Source organism: Aureobasidium melanogenum, assembly GCF_000721775.1.
Source record: "Aureobasidium melanogenum CBS 110374 unplaced genomic scaffold scaffold_38, whole genome shotgun sequence".
Classification (NCBI taxonomy): Eukaryota; Fungi; Ascomycota; class Dothideomycetes; order Dothideales; family Saccotheciaceae; genus Aureobasidium; species Aureobasidium melanogenum.
Window position 1 is genome coordinate 2,083 of NW_024470090.1, and position 15,954 is coordinate 18,036.

The following is a 15,954-nucleotide window of genomic DNA, read 5'->3' on the forward strand; positions in this document are numbered from 1 at the left end:
TGAGCTGCAGATGATGTTCCGTATCTTTCTCGGGAAGTACCGCAGGTCACCGAGGCCGTTCTCAGAACGCAAGGTGAAGTCGACTGCCTTGTCTACCAGGAGGGTGGTGCTTTTTTCTGCCACGATGCTGAGCCTCGAATCTAGTAACAGATCACCAGATATTGAACTGACAAGAAAGCAGAAGGAAGGGTGGATTGATGCGGATTTTGCAGCCGAATATTGTTTGGTATTTGTGATTTCGAGGTTCAGAATGTTGATATTATTGCGATGGTTATCGATGTCAACAGAACTGACTAGATACGATGCTCGCCGATCGCGTCTTCCAGCGTGCGAGCCGAGGCACGATTGAGACACGACTGTTTATGCGGGGTGTTAGCCGGTCAGCACAACCATCTTCTTGAGCGCCAAATACTTTCCCTTTTCTTCATAGACGTGACTTGCTGCGTTTTTTATTCTTTTTTGCTCTTTGTGTTGTAATAACAAGGCACTTCTGCTGCTCTCGACCATGCCTGGTGCAATCTCTTCAGGCACTTTCTCGCGCGAGGAAGTCGCAAAGAACAATACCGAAGACTCGTTGTGGTGCATTGTCGACCACAAAGTCTACAACCTCACAGATTTCTTGGACGCTCATCCTGGTGGCAACGTAGTCCTACAACAAGTCGCAGGTCAAGACGCCACAACAGCTTTCTACAACTTACACCGACATGAAGTTCTGCAAAAGTACTCGTCTCTATGTATCGGCACCGTGCAAAACGAAACCCCGGAAGTGATCGATCCTCAACCTGGCGATCTGAGCGCAGTTCCATACGCAGAGCCTACTTGGCTTACGCCCCAATTCAACAATCCATACTACACCGATTCTCACCGCAAGTTCAGAAAGGGCCTGAGGGAATTTGTGGATGCGGAGCTCAAGTCAGAGGCACAAGAGAAAGAAGCCGATGGCACCTACATCAGTCAGGAAATGATTGACAAGATGGCAAAGAACAACATCCTGGCTATGCGACTTGGTCCCGGTCAGCATCTGCACGGCAGGACGATCCCAGGTGGCGTCAAAGGCGAAGAATTCGACTATTTCCACGATCTGATTACATGTCAGGAACTAGCTCGGGTCTTGTCGAGAGGGTTCCAGGATGGCAACATGGCAGGCATGTCAATTTCCCTCACCGCTGTCAGAAGCTGGATGAAAGACGTCAAGCTAAGAGATGCTGTCACGGAAGAATGCCTGAGTGGAAGAAAGAAGATGTCGCTTGCCATCACCGAGGCTTTTGCTGGTAGTGATGTCGCTGGTCTTCGCACCACGGCTGAAAAGTCAGCTGACGGTTCTCACTACATTATCAACGGCACGAAGAAATGGATAACCAACGGCATGTTCAGTGACTACTTTGTTGTTGGCTGCAAGACTACCAAAGGCTTCAGTGTGATTTTGGTTCCAAGGGATGACAATGTCGAGACCAAAAAGATCAAGGTATGTTACAATTTGTGCAAGAAGTTGTTCTAGCATCTTTCTGACTCAATACAGACAAGCTATTCTACGGCCGCTGGTACAGCCTTCATCCAATTCGACAATGTCAAAGTTCCTGTCAACCATCTCTTGGGCGAAGAAGACAAAGGCTTCCAGGTCATCATGAGCAACTTCAACCACGAACGCTGGGCGATGACAGCAGCAGTTATACAATGGATGCGAGCTGTCACGGAAGAGTGCTTGAAGTGGAGTAACCAACGCATTGTCTTTGGGAAACCGCTCACTGAACAACCAGTCATTCGTGGAAAGTAAGTTGTATCGTGATCACACACATACAGACCAGACACTGACATCAGTCTCCTTCCAGGCTTGCACGCATGATCCAACACACAGAAGCTACCCAAGCCTGGCTCGAACAAATCACGCACCAGATGAACACAATGTCATACCAGAACCAGAACAAGTATCTCGGCGGACCCATCGGTTTGCTCAAGTCTTTCACGACTCGCTGTGCCCACGAGGTCGCCGATGATGCTTGTAACGTCTTTGGAGGCCGTGGTATTACTCAGGGAGGTATGGGAAAAGTTGTCGAGCAGTTCCATCGCACCTATAAATTCGACGCAATCCTGGGTGGAACGGAGGAGATCTTGACCGACCTGGGCGTCAGACAGGCTCTCAAGCAGATGCCCAAGGCGAGACTATAGAGTCAACTTTGATAATATGCATCCCAGATCCACCCACAGAGCTGCCATCATACTCTTTCGTCATCTTGCTTCCGACTTGCTGCCATCTTGCTGTTATACTTCTCTGCCATCTTGCTAATGTGCTTCGGAACCTACAATGTGTTTGATTTAAGTGTGACATATGGAGAGGGTCAGCAAGACCAATCTTTGTAAGCGTATCTAATGTAACACACGTCAAGAAGATACGTTCAAACGTCGGAGGTTTTTTGTCGAGGAATTGTGCCAAGGAGGAACCGCATGGCACCGTTGAACTTTGTCGGTGAGAATGCCCAAAAATGACCCTTTTACCCCCCCATATTGAACCCTGTGGCTTTGTTTACACGAGAGGAACAGGTCGTATGTATAAAGCTTGCATTAGCGCCTCTTCCAAATTCTGTCTTGTCGCGATTTTCTGGAAACCCTTGATCACCAAGCAGCGTTGACTTGTAGCGATCGACTGGCACAGTCCACTGCCCAATGAGTTGGTCGCTATCTGGTCGATCTGGACAGAGACACAATGGGCAACGCTCCTCGTGCATGCTCAACATGCAGGCAACGGAAGATCAAGTGCGACAAAGCCAAACCCTCCTGCGCAGCATGTGTCAAAGCAGAAATAGAATGCAAGGCCGTCAAGACACGCGACATTCAATTTGTGGACACAACTCAAGCTGTTGCACAACGCTATCAACGTATACGAACCAAAATCAAGGCTTCACCCTCATTGGAAAAGGCAATGCATCCTGATATAGAGACGCAAGCGCTAGCATTCTTCGCGCGTTACTATCTTTTGGACCCAGTGCCAAACGGTGGACCTCATCCTGGACTTTTCGGGCATGTCATGCCCGCAGTCTCTGCCTCCCGGAATTCTGCAGCCGCCATGTCAGTCTCTGTTGTCGCTCTGACGATATTTTCAAGATGGCGTATGGATCGAAGCCTGGCCGTGAGCAATACTAGAATCTTAGGTCGGGTTATCAAGAGCCTGTCTGATGACCTTCAGAAGCATGACTCCAGACGAAGCGATCTGACTCTGTTGACCACGCTATTATTGCAGTTCCACTCCGCTTTCGAGTCTTTATTGTTTTGCAAGAAGAGCAGAATCGTGCATCACCTTGGTGCACTTGCTCTAGTCAAAGAGTTCGGCCACCCGTCTACTTGGTCAGCCATCGCTAGGGAATTTGTGGGTTGTCTCATCCATCTTGATATTACAGCTGCCATCCGCGAAAAGCGTCAGGTACATACTGAGGTTCGCTATTGGAGTTCAGTGATCCATTCAACCTCGACAGATGCCATCAGACATCTGGACATTTTAGGCATACAAGTCGCCGACATGCAATTTCGAGCTTGTACGCTCTCGGGAGGTAAAGATATTTGCTTATCATCTACAGAGGTCTACAAGCTCTTGAATGAGATCCAAGAACTCGATCAGTCTCTTGTCCTGTGGCAAGGACTGGTATCGAGGTTTTGGGGACCGTTCAGCTGGACTCCTTCTGAAATCATCTCTCCGCCGATTCAAGCATTCCAAAGATCTTGTCATGTATACACCTCGATCAACGCAGCTAGGAGAATGAATGACTTGCGAAGTTATCGCTTGAGTCTTGCATTGGTATCTCTCAAGCTTATCGGCGATTTTGAGAAGAGCAATCCCGAGTTTTGCACATCGAATCCCAGCCAGAACAGGTTCCATGTACTCGAGAGACGTATTCAATGGCTGGTCGACGGTTTCTGTGAATCTGTCCCTTTCTGTCTTGGCAATAGGAACAGAGTCGGGACTCTCTTGGACTTCGATGATCCGATCTGGACATTTCCCACATGTCATGACATGACCATGTCCGAGATGTATGGTTTAAATGGACGACCGGCAGAGCCAGTTGGTCTCGTGTCTCCCTCGGACCACTATGGCCATGCTCTCACTCAAGGCTCCTGGCTTATGTTGAGTAACCTTGCACTATTGGTTGCCACGTTCACAGTCAACAACATCTTGACTCCGTCATTCTCGCTTAAAGACGGCCAATTACCATGGATATGTCATCAATATCTTCGTAATCTATCCTTGAACTCAATCAAGTGGACGCATGATAGCTCGCTTGTGGAGAGCGTACTCACGGGACTGGATCTGCCTCCGACACAAGTACTGATTTCAGAAGCAAGTAGATGCGTACGATGCGTCTCACGTGGACTTCAACTTATCGATGATCTGTGACATGTCCATCTCAGCCTTTCCCGAACCATCCCGTTTCAACTCCGTTCTCGCATATTCCAGAATCGCAGGACTCCACGTTCGCAAATCCCCAACTTTCCAGTTTACGGCTTGCGCCTTGTTTCGTTGTGCCGCTCCAGCTTGTAGCAAATCTTCATGGACCCTGGTAATCAGTTGTGATAGAGAGACAGACGCCTTTAGCTTTGAGCATTCTAACATGAGTGTTAAATGCTAGCTATTTTGCAAGCTTGACGTGACACAGACTGCAGAGTCACGCCAATTGTATCAGCAATGTGTCACCCACCCAATTACAATGACTGTGGTGGACCAGGAAGTGTGGTCTCTGCAGAGGAGATACTGTCATGCTACCTGAGGCGCTCGATAGGACCAGAAAAATGTGTGACCGAGGCTAGCTGAATGCATTACTGGCATTGTTTGACTGCTGCTCGAATGCTGGGACCAGAGGGTACTGGCCTCATGCCCACTGACAGTGGCACCAATGCGGCATGTTTGTGCCAGTTCGTCGACGAAAGCTTTCAAGGCCACTTGAGGTCATGCCGGATTCAAGTTCCGATCAAGTTCGAAAGTCCCGTGCAGCTCGAGCGGGTCCCACAAAATGTTCCACAGAAAGCTTGTTAGTCGATTTGATCTCGTTCAAGGTGCCATCACATGCATTAATAGCTGGGACTTGGTGAATGTTTTCGGCATCAATTGGTCTATATGCATGTGCTCTGTCAAGGATTTGGATGGTATATAGACAACAGCGATAGAGTCAAAACTTCCAATGCAATTATTAATTATCAATATCTATGTACAAGTCTTGTTCAATGAGATCTATCTTGCAAGCGCCAATCTTTCTTTCCTACGGTGCCAAAACCACTCGAATGATTTTACATGTTGGGGTAAGGTGTTGTGGTGTTCCACTCTGTTCCGTTGTGGTAGCCCAAAGGGGTGATGGGGCAGTAGCCGTCAAAGACGCGATAGTCTGCGACCATACCCATGGTGTTGTGGTTGTTGACGTGACAGATGACCTCCCACTTGCCGACACCAGCTGCTGTCATGACCAAAGTGTGCATCTTGCCGTCGTTGATGCCTATTGGAATTATTTGTCAGTATTCATCAACGAATTTTCGTGCGTATTTGCAAACTCACTTTGGGAGGGCATGGAAAGGCCATTTTCCGAGAAACCATTTCCGTGCATATGGAACACATGCGAGCCGGATCCGTAAGCATAAGTGTACCAAAGAACATTGTCATCGCGACACATCTCAAAGGGAGGGTTGTTGGCAAGGACATAGCCGTTCATGCTGTAGAAGGTAGGGGCATTGCCATGTCCTGACGACAAAAGGTTGGTGACCTGAGGTTTCCAGATGGACTCGTTACCATAGCCTCCGTTAGAATTCAGGAGATCTTGGAACTCATTGTAGCCGGCGGATGCATCGGTCGTGTTGACGTTGATCGAAGAAGAGGACGAGTTCTGACCACCCCATGTCTGATTCAGACGCTCGTTAATCTCGGACATGAAGGATGCCTGCTCATCGATGGACATGTACAGCACAGGGAATTCCCTCCAGTTAGCCATGACTTCCTCCATTTGGCCTCTGGGGTAGATGTATGTAGGACCAATGAGACCAGCGTTTGTGCCTTCTTGCATAGTTACATAGGAGTGGTAGCTGTGGCCTTTGGCGGGCTCATTGATAGTATTGGGTCCTGAAGACAGGTCAGATGTTTCTGAGTCGGTACTCGAATGCTCGGACGCTACTTACCGGCATCTTCGTTGACCATCCATTTGTAGACGACACAGTTGCCAGGAGCGACGGCCATGGTCTCGACAAATGGAGATTCTTGACCAGGCATGGTGTTGTTGGGGTAATCACCACCTTCGGAACCCTTGTCGTACATCAAACCCATGGAGTGCATAGAGGCATAATTTGCGGACAAGTTGTTGAGGAACATGATCTCGATCAAGTCACCAACTTCGGCACGGATGATGGGTCCAAGGAGTCCTTCGTAGGCAGGTCTCTCGGTCATCTGAGTGAAGCTTCCATCAGTGTAGCCGCGGTACAATGCTTTCCTCCAGGTCAAGCGAGGAAGGTAGCCTGAAGACTTGGCGCGAGGAGAAACATCGATGGGAACGCCCATGTAGTTGTCCCAGCCTGTAGGGGCAAAGTTCCAGTCGACCTCGTCCGCGGCAACATAGTATTTGCGAACATTGCCGCTGAACTTGAAGTTGGAAGGGGTAGGGTTGGGCAGTTCACCGTTCAGGGTCACGGTGGCGCAAGCATCAGCAGCCCGACCGGCGGCCGATGCAGCCTGAGCGGCGAGGATAGAGACCGAAGCGAGAAGACCGGAAATGGAGCGCATGCTTGAGGGAGTTTGAGGTCGTTTGAGATGCACTAACCACTAGTGAAGAATGAGACGATATATATACACATGCAGTTCCCAGCGTTGTTTTCGCGGACATGCGTCACCACAAGTTCTCATAATGCCGAACCGGAGCCCAACAAGAACCATCGACTCCGAAGAAGCCGAAGACTATGCCAGCAGTGTGGTGCTTTACGTTGTCGTCGGTCTTGAAGGTTATCGTCTTGGCTTCCGACTGAAACTCAGTAAAGCGTCACTCAGAAACTTCTGACGGTTTGGCGTCCGCGAATAGAGTTTGATATTGCCAATGCTTGTATCTCAAAGGCTTACATAGGCGATACAGGGAGCGAATTTGGCAATGAGATGACAACCACTTGCCGCGGAGCACTATTGTCGAGATCGTATCTGGATAAAGACATCGCACTGGATTGATCGATGCACCAACACTTGAACTGGAGTGCGACTCCGCGGTCGTATGTGAGGTCCACCTTATCACCGGAAGACAAATGTAGTCGGCATTTGACGGGACAGGCAGCGTGTCTGTTGATCAGCTCCACGTGCTGCCAGAAAGTCGGCGATGGACTTGCAACGAGTGTCTTGCATATCGCTCATCTTCACAGACTACAATACTGATATTTCCGGTAGACGACAAACGAGTCCAAGACTTGGGTCTATCCATGTCGGCAAGTGGTCATCTGGTTCTATGCTCAGCTGTCAAGAGTCCCGGGAGTGCCGTCCTTCCCGCAGGGAAGCTTTCTGCCAAGCGACTACGTCAAAGGTCCAGCCTCTCCGCCGCATTACCATTGTCCGTATTGCTATTGGCCACGGGCGAAATATCCCGAATGGAACTTCCAACGCTGTTTCAAAAATACATTCGATTTGACGTATGTGTATAACGATCGTCGTTCGGTCCGGATCTGCATGCGATCGCTTGGTAAGATGGTATACGCGTCTCCTGCTCTTCGAGGCATGCGCCTTTTGTGCCCATGGCCTTCTGTACGATCAGCACGATCATCGTATAGGGGTCCGAAGAAACCTGAGCCAAGAATCAGCAAGACCCTGTTTTGTTGTGAGCTGCCTCATCAAAGGTTAGAGCCGCTTGCGTATGGTCGGGTATCTTTTCCTTGGTGCCTTGAGCAAAAGTGCAAAGTTGTAGAGGTTCATATCCCGACCCTTGATGATCGACTCACTCGCAGAGTTATCAGAATGCTCAAAGCCCGATAAGGAGAACGGCTTGGATCTACCATTGCCAACAGCATGTTTGCATGGTTGCACCGCTTGGATTGCTCTACTCATTACTCTACGTACGGAGGCAACTCCTCAAGCTCCCGGAATTCGGCCATTGAAACGTCGTACCCCAAATGCCTCTTCAACAACTCGTGCGTGACAAACCTCTCGGGAGTATTGCCCTGCGCATCAACAAACGAAACATGATGGTTGACATCGCTAATCCTCTGCAATTCATTCGCATGGCGATGGTGATGCGGGCATCCGTCAACTCCAATCAAGAAGATTGTAACATGCGCCCAGGACAAGCCTAAAAGTTCGAGTTCGAACTCATCCATATCGGTTGCTTCGCCGTCGAGCAAGAGCAGTAAACGCAGCATGGGTGTTTGAGGTCCTGCTTGCCAGCCATATACGGGATGATACGTTGCAGACTCGGAGTGTTTGTCGAAATGGCGTTGCTTGACTTTTTGCCAGCCGGTCATGACGCGAGTGCCTCCCCCGATTGCAATCCTGTTCCACGTGCTGTCAAGATTGGTGTGCATTATCGTGCCGACGAATTTGGCGTGGCTTGAAAAGGTAACGAGGTCGTAGCCATTGAATTCGTGGTCGTGGTTTGCCATTGCATCGATGAAGCGGCGGATGATGGCTTTTGCGACATCTGTTCAGACGTAGTTAGTATCTTGGGATTTATGCAGAGTCACAAATATGGGTAAGCACCTTTGTTCTTTGGCTGTGTGGATGGAGCGTATCCAGTGATCAGGTATTGATCGTAACTGTGATTGAAGTCAGCTATGCTCGGCGGTTCCTGGAAGCTTATTCCGTTGAGCACTTACACGGGACGAATCGGGTCAAAGTCCATGGATCCAGAGATATCAAGAAGAATCATGGTGTCATCTGTGGGTAGTTCTGGTCTATCGCTGGACCTGAAAGGGCTCGGCATGACTTGTTTCGAGTATCCCTTGGAAGTATGCTGTAAATGACAAGTATCATCGGCCGAGTAGTAATCTGGCGGCGGTTCCACAGCTTTCGCCATGCGATCGCGAGCCATGTTCATCTCGGAGATGAAGTCTGGCTTCATGCGCACAACGTTTGACGGACCCTCTCTGTGGTTCAACACCCAGTACAGACGTTCTTCAGCTGTATCTTCGTATCCTCGCCATTGTGGTGTGATGCCTCGCCAGCCTCCGGCAGCTTCTATGTTGAACGTGAGTATACTGCTAGCTTGATCAGCCCAGGCGACAGGTATGGGCTCGAAATATCCTGCTCGCAATAGGTGGAGATATTGTAAAGGTTGGTGAGTGCGGAGATGGGCGATTTTCCTTTCCATGCCGACCTTGTCTTGATACTGCGCCACGATTTGTCGAGTCTCCTCGTCTGGCCAACGACCTGCTTCTTCTGCCAGAATGTCGTGTCGCAACTGAATGCCTCGGCCAATCGCCTTCTCAGATTTGGCTACCGCTCTCTCATCTGATGACTTGATACCTACAGCTTTCCTGAACGCCGCAAATCTGGATGTGTTGCTGCGCTCAGGCTGACCATCTGGTCGTGATGTTGAGTTGGAGCTGGATGCCTTCTCAGCTGGATAACCTTTGGCATCAGCCGGTGGCGTGCTTTTCTCAGGTGCGACCGACAAGTTTGACATTACGCTTTCCAGTGTCTTGTCGTCCCAGATGCTGTGCTTTGGCTCCATCGCATCAACCTTGGCCTGCGCCTCATGGTTCAATTGATTGTTCAGCGCAATTGTCTGATGAATGAATTTGACATGGTAGTTTGGGCGAGGATGTGACTGCACCCACGCCGTATTACCATAGCCGTACGGCGAAGTAACACGAAGTTGATACGGGTTGCCACTGAAAATGGTGGTTTGCGGTGCCAAGTCGTGATAGATCTTCTCGCCTGGATACATGACTGCTTCTGACCATTGTGTCAATACAGGTCGGCGAGAGCGCTTCATGCGTTGATATTGATGGATGGGACATGCACAGGGGTAGTCGCTATCGTGTTCGGGCTCAATCTCGCTGTTGTAGATACGATATCGCATCTGGACGTCTTGGAGTGCATTTTGCATTTCCCGCTGATATAAAATCAGCATCAAATACAGAAATTCACTTGATCCTCAAAGGTCGATTGATCGTGACAAATGCATACCTCACTTTGTGCGCGCAGAGCTGCCGCCTTGTCCACAGCATTGACATGAGCGACATGGCGATGCTTCTTGTTCGAGGATCCATTTCTTGTTGTTGCTGGGCGATGACTGTCGACTGGTTGCAGCTTTGCTTTCGTTGGCGATGCGCTGCTGCTTTGCCTGTCGGGCATCGTGGGCGACTGAACCGGAGTCGCAGTCGCGACCGCGCCGTCATCTTGATTGTCCAGATCCTGCGCGAAGTGCCAGTCGTCGTGTTCGCCCTTTTCGTGCGACCTGATCTCTTGATTGCATCGAGGGCAGATGTATCTCTTCTCCATGACTCTTGTGATGATTCTCTAGCGAGAGGTGATTTGAATTGAATGATTCCAAAACTACGAACATGACGGTTATATCAATTGAATGCGGGATTATGTGTCGCGTCAGATGACGCGCCACCCACCATGGTAGAGGAAGCCGCACAACCGTCAGCCACACGAAGCGTAATTTAGACACGGCGGAAATAATAATGTCCAGGCAGCAATTGATATAGTACAATGAGGCGCAACTGCTACATACAAGACCCACACTATACCACAAGATACTTACTCCATAAACACCTCGCTATGCTTGCTCAGAATCCAAACGCATCAAGCAAAGAATTGGGATCGGGCTCTTTGAATGCTTCTGGTGGCGGCTGTTTCAAGCCCTTCGGCAATTTGTACTCGTCCCCCTTCTCGTCGCTTATCCTGCCAGTCTTCGAGACCTCTTGTGCGTCGACCCCTGAGCCTTCTTTCTTCCGTGGCTCTTTGTCACTTGTTCCGGAGTTCAAAGCGCCGCTGTCGTGAACATTGAGCGTCCTCTCGTCACCCTTTGGATCATCGTTGGTCGAGTTAGGCATTGAAGTCGGCATCGTTGGGTTGGCCAGAAATGGAGGGGTTTCTACGGCACACTCTGACGATGCCACAACAGTTTCTTTCGGCTGTTCTACCACAGTAGGCACTGGTTTAGGGGAGTGTGAAGGTACGGTCCACTGATCGAGCAAAGAAGGTGGCGCGACCTCCGTAGATGCGATGCTGGGCTTCTGAACGGGCGCAGTCCACTCGTCGAGCATTGAGGACGGTGGTTTGGCGACCGTCTTTGACGTTGAGTTTACCGATGAGCTCCATTGGTCAAGCATTGACGGCGTCGAAGACTCGACTTTGGCACTTTCCGTCTTCGGTTCTGCAACTGGCCCAGCCCAGTCATCGAGAAGTGAAGGCACAGGCTTGGATGTAGGTCGAGGCGTTGAAGTCCAGCTATCCAGCATTGAGGGCGTTGACGCTTTCGATTGCGTCTCTGTCGCTTTGGGCTTTGCGAGTGGTGCAGTCCAATCATCGAGGAGCGAAACTGCGGGCTTGGAGGCTGGCTGCGACGGCGTAGCCCAATTGTCGAGTATCGATGGTGCAGCATTTGTCTGTTGCTTGGGCCTCTCCGGCATGGACCATTGTTCGAGCATGGAAGGTGCAGGTTTCGGTGCAGATGGTGCAGGGACAGTCCGTTGGTCAAGCAGAGAAGAGGTCTGGTGGACTTGTGGCGATGGCGCGCCCCATCCATCCAGCATAGATGGTGCAGCGTTCTCGTGAACAACAGGTTTACCCTCTGGCAAGTCGGCAACGACAAGACTGCTGCGACGACGAAGCAGTTTCCTTGGGTCAAAGTCATCGGTGGTAGTCCTTGACAATTTGCGACGTGGTAGTTCAGCAACGGATTCGTCAACCTCTTCTTCTTCCTGTTTCGCGACAGGTGGCGGCTGCAAGAACTCCCAGTGTCGCACCAAGTCTAGAGCGAGGATGTCGCAACCCATGCGCAAAAGCAACGTCGCAGTTTTGGTAATGAACTCCCACTCTTCGTTGCCGCTGATCATAAGAGCGCCTCTCAATGTTTGCAAGCTCTTCTCTCGCAATTGTTGGTAGAGGACGACAAGTGCAGGGTCGTCATTGCGGAAGCTCTTTGCTTGTAGCGAATCTGGTGGTGAGCCAGGCGGGTCAAGCAACGAGTGCAGAGGGCTGACGAGCGCACGCACAGCCAGCGATCGTTCTCCGAGCATCCAGTATGTCCAGGTCGCCTGGCATCGGTTGCCGTCAAGGGCTGCATTAGGTAGCACGCGCTCATTGAGGAACTTCTTCAGTGAAGGTGAGTCATCTCCGCCATAAACACGGGCAACAGCGATTGCCAATTGAACATCGCCGAGCTGATTGCTGAGGACCGAGACGGCAGAGTCAAGGTTATCGGCAAGAAGGAAGAAAGCAGCAGCGTACTCAAATCGCCTCTTGCCCATTAGCGCGTAGGCATTCTTATTTGCAGCAGTGCGCCATCGTGGGTCGGTGAAATCGTTCTTCAAGAGACGCATAGTAGCAGCTTGTTCCCTTGACCAGGTAGCCATGCGCCACAGGCCTGTTAGAACGTTCTTCTTGCGTAGCGCAAGGTAGTGTAGAGAGCAGTTGACGGGATCACGGAGTTCAGTGTTTGTGTAGGCGCTTCTTGCAACGGCTTCGAATTGTTGGAGGAGTGCTTCTCGATCGGTGAGCCAGACGAAGACACCAGTGTCTCGAGCATGCGACCATGTCATTTGTCCCTTGTTTTGGCGAGTAACAATGTCGACAAGGATATCCTGGCTACTGCTGTGATACGCCCAGAGCATCTCGCGCCAAGTCACAGCGGCTGAAGAAGACGACTGGCGCGAGCGCATGACGGTCTCTCTCCAGAAGAGCAGATAGCGAGCTGCGTTTTCATCGATTGAGCGGCGATGCTTCTCTGCCACACCGACGCATTCGATTATGTCGGCCAGACTGAGCTGTTCCGTGCTTGACAGCTGGGGAACAGATTTCTCGGAGAGCAGGGAGACAAGTGATTGGGCCACTTCTTCGGTGACAGCGGTCGACTCTTCTTCCATGTCGAGAGTGCTGTACGACTTGTGCAGTTGTTTACTGGAATTCGAAGATTTCTGCTTGGGTGTTAGCAAACTTTGGCAGACGGAATAAGAAAGCATACTTCAGTGGACGACATGAAGTCGTCTATGTCAAGGCCTTGGAAAGAGTCGAGGTCGTCACCCTCAGTGTAGAACTTGAGCGTCTTTTGTAGATTAAGCAGGATGCGGTGCACAATATCCATCTTGCCAGCAAGAATACATTGTGATATGAACTGTGGATGAAATACAGGCAGCGGACCGTTGAGTCTGCGAACAACATCTTGAATGCGGGTGGACGACTTGTGCGGAGTTGAGCTGTGCAAGTCTGGCGAAAGATCTTTCTGCGGGTCAATCTCGTTTCCGGCAAGGTAGAGCTGATTGCCAGCGCCGATGATCAAATTGCCAGAGCCCAGCCAGACAGAGTCTCCGATGGGATGAGGAGACAGATTGCGAACATTGATTTGCTTGATGCGACCCCAGGAAGGGCGTTCGGTAACGTAGTCGTATCGGAGCTGAGTATAGACGAAGACAGAGTGAGGGAAGCCAACGGCAAGGATGGATTGGTTGTCAGGAGTCGAAGCCCAGTCGAGGTCTTGTATGGTCTGGTTCTCAAAAGTCTCCTCGTAGTCAAGACGTCCACTTTTAGTGTCCCAGATGGTGAGGGTAGAGCGAGTCTTGTCGACCAAGGCAGCTTTGCGGATCGAAGTACCACTGCCGAGCGAAGGATCCTGGATAGTTGTATCGGTAGTCGAGATGTTCAACCAAGTCACAGACTTGTTCTGTCGGTCGACCTTGGCGGTCCATGTTTGGAGGATACCAGTAGTTGTCCACGAAACAGCGACATCCTGGGCAAATGTGTCGAAGAGGCCGGAGACTACTGGCGAGCTGCCTGCAGGGTCGACGGGCAAGAAATACGACATGTTGTCAATGCGGTCGAGCTGGAAGACACAAAACTCGGTTATGGTTGGTGAAGGAGTGGCAAGATCGAGCTCCCAAACGACACCATGCATGTCGGCAGTCACAGTGGCGAGGTATGACAGATGGCCAGCATCTTCGGGAGCAGGGAGCAAGACGAGGCAGAGCGGCTTGCCAGAGACCGAGTATGTACAGCGGCCGATCTTGTTTGCATTGGGAAGACGAGCATCCCACAGAGAAATGCTCTCGTGGTGCAGGAGGACGACAAAATCACCATCCTCTAGCAGGACAGTGCGGTGTATGTGTTCTTGCAGCTTGACCTTGCTCTTTCTGACCAGGAACTTTGCGCGGTGCTTCCAGACAACGCCTTCGTCGGTATCGGTGCGCGAGATGACGGCGGATCCGTTGGCGGTTCGGATAAGTTTCTTGATCGACGACGAGTGACCAGTCCAGGAAGCCAGGTTGCGCATACGGTGTTTTCGTGGTGAAGGATCAAAGACATGATGCACGCTGCCTTGGTACCACTGAAGTCGGCCATCGAAGTGGTGGACCAACAGTGCAATGTCTCCTGGCTGACCAGGCAGAGCGAAGTTGATGATGCGAGCATTGTCTTCGTCGACGTGGGCGTGCTTGGAAAAGTCGAAGAAGAGGTTCTCGACATGAGTCGCGTGGAAGAAATCGCCGTGTTCCGTGTCGCTCGTCCTCTTCTTGCAGCCGACATTCTCCAGCCCCCACGCGCTCATGTGTCCTTGATCGTCCGTTACAACAACAATGTCTGGATTCCTCTTTGCAAGCTCTTTCATGTACTCGATGGCGTGTCGCTCGGCGGGAAGGGTCGGGGTGCTGACAGCATGCTCGACAGCATCTGAGAAGACGGACGAAGGTACGAGGAAGGCATAGCGACGGTTGGAGGGTACAAGAGGACGGACTGCCTTGGTCAGATCGAGGTCTGCGTAGAGGCCAAGGACGTCGGTGTGGTGGGGTAGGCCCGTCTTCCAGACTCGTAATCGACCGTCCAGACAGATGGTGTAGAGGACGTCTTCGTCGGCCGAGTCCTTCCTCCATTCGACGTGGGTGACAATGTCTGGGTGGGAGAGGTATGCGTAGTCGAAGATGGCGGATTCGAATGAGAGACGGCGCCAGACCTTGACGAGTCGATCGTATTGCGACGTGGTCGCGAGGAGGGCGGCCGAAGGCGAGAAGGTGGCATGCGACACGGGCGACGGCAGAGAACGAGTCCAGCGGATGGATTGGTCCTGGGTCGACAGCAGAAGCATCTTGTCGGACGCGACGAGCAGCTCATCGTCGGTGCCCCATGAGAGGCTGCGGATGCCGCTAGAGGCCAAGGAGAAGGTCATGTCAAGAAACCAGCGCAACTGGCCCTTGATCTCCTCGCGCAAGACGTAGATGTAGACATTGTTGTTCGAGGCTGTCGCGATCTTTGCGCTTCGGTCATCGTAGGCGACGGCGACAAGCGCAGACGTGGGAACGAGGTCGTCATGGTAGATGGTCTGCAGGAGCGAGTCGGGCCCATTGCAGATGATGAGAGCGCTGCCCGAGATGTAGCAAATGACCGTCTGCCCTTCAAAAGCCCCTGTCGATACCGCCTGCAGTTGAGCTTGTGGTCGGCCAGGGAGGATCGCTTGCATTGTGGCCTGCAGCTTGCTATCGCTTCATGTTTCCTCCTCTTTACAGCTGTCCAGAAGAAAAGCCAAGTGCAATAATGTACAATGTTTCTGGCCCAATGCTCCTTCCTTCTTCCATCCATGTGACGATGATCGCATCTCCAGGGTCCAAGCTCTCATCCGCTGCAGCATGTCTTGGCATTGTTCATCCTTGTAGACTCTATCACCCTGTTTCCTATTCAGCATATCATCTGCTTTGTCGTGGCCTAACGTTTTCTCAAATCCTCGTCCTCAGAAGCAAAGGAAAGTGCTAGGAGAGGTTACCAAGTAGCTTCATACCAGGATAATACCTGACAGCCTTAGTTCCACA

The 15,954-nt window shown here is 51.1% G+C and overlaps 5 protein-coding genes across 5 annotated transcripts; 2 read left to right on the forward strand and 3 right to left on the reverse strand.

Annotated features, from left to right (window-relative positions):
• Window positions 1–505: 505 nt before the first annotated feature.
• On the forward strand, window positions 506–2,166 carry M437DRAFT_70293 (acyl-CoA dehydrogenase; the record flags this gene model as incomplete). The annotated part of the gene is made up of 3 exons (XM_041025430.1): window positions 506–1,465; window positions 1,520–1,770; window positions 1,830–2,166. 3 exons carry the CDS (start codon window positions 506–508, stop codon window positions 2,164–2,166), a joined length of 1,548 nt encoding a protein of 515 aa, XP_040875054.1.
• A 535-nt stretch (window positions 2,167–2,701) lies between these two features.
• On the forward strand, window positions 2,702–4,384 carry M437DRAFT_79319 (uncharacterized protein; the record flags this gene model as incomplete). The annotated part of the gene is made up of 2 exons (XM_041027153.1): window positions 2,702–3,063; window positions 3,100–4,384. 2 exons carry the CDS (start codon window positions 2,702–2,704, stop codon window positions 4,382–4,384), a joined length of 1,647 nt encoding a protein of 548 aa, XP_040875055.1.
• Window positions 4,385–5,271: 887 nt separating this feature from the next.
• Window positions 5,272–6,745, reverse strand: M437DRAFT_70295 (Cupredoxin; the record flags this gene model as incomplete). Its single annotated transcript, XM_041025431.1, has 3 exons — window positions 5,272–5,474; window positions 5,534–6,091; window positions 6,148–6,745. 3 exons carry the CDS (start codon window positions 6,743–6,745, stop codon window positions 5,272–5,274), a joined length of 1,359 nt encoding a protein of 452 aa, XP_040875056.1.
• A 1,295-nt stretch (window positions 6,746–8,040) lies between these two features.
• M437DRAFT_60294 (uncharacterized protein) lies at window positions 8,041–10,288 on the reverse strand (the record flags this gene model as incomplete). Its single annotated transcript, XM_041023731.1, has 4 exons — window positions 8,041–8,630; window positions 8,690–8,745; window positions 8,806–10,046; window positions 10,121–10,288. The coding sequence occupies 4 exons, from the start codon at window positions 10,286–10,288 to the stop codon at window positions 8,041–8,043; spliced, it is 2,055 nt and encodes a 684-aa protein (XP_040875057.1).
• Window positions 10,289–10,728: 440 nt separating this feature from the next.
• Window positions 10,729–15,608, reverse strand: M437DRAFT_60296 (WD40 repeat-like protein; the record flags this gene model as incomplete). Its single annotated transcript, XM_041023732.1, has 3 exons — window positions 10,729–10,901; window positions 11,733–13,080; window positions 13,128–15,608. The coding sequence occupies 3 exons, from the start codon at window positions 15,606–15,608 to the stop codon at window positions 10,729–10,731; spliced, it is 4,002 nt and encodes a 1,333-aa protein (XP_040875058.1).
• Between the last annotated feature and the right edge of the window lie 346 nt (window positions 15,609–15,954).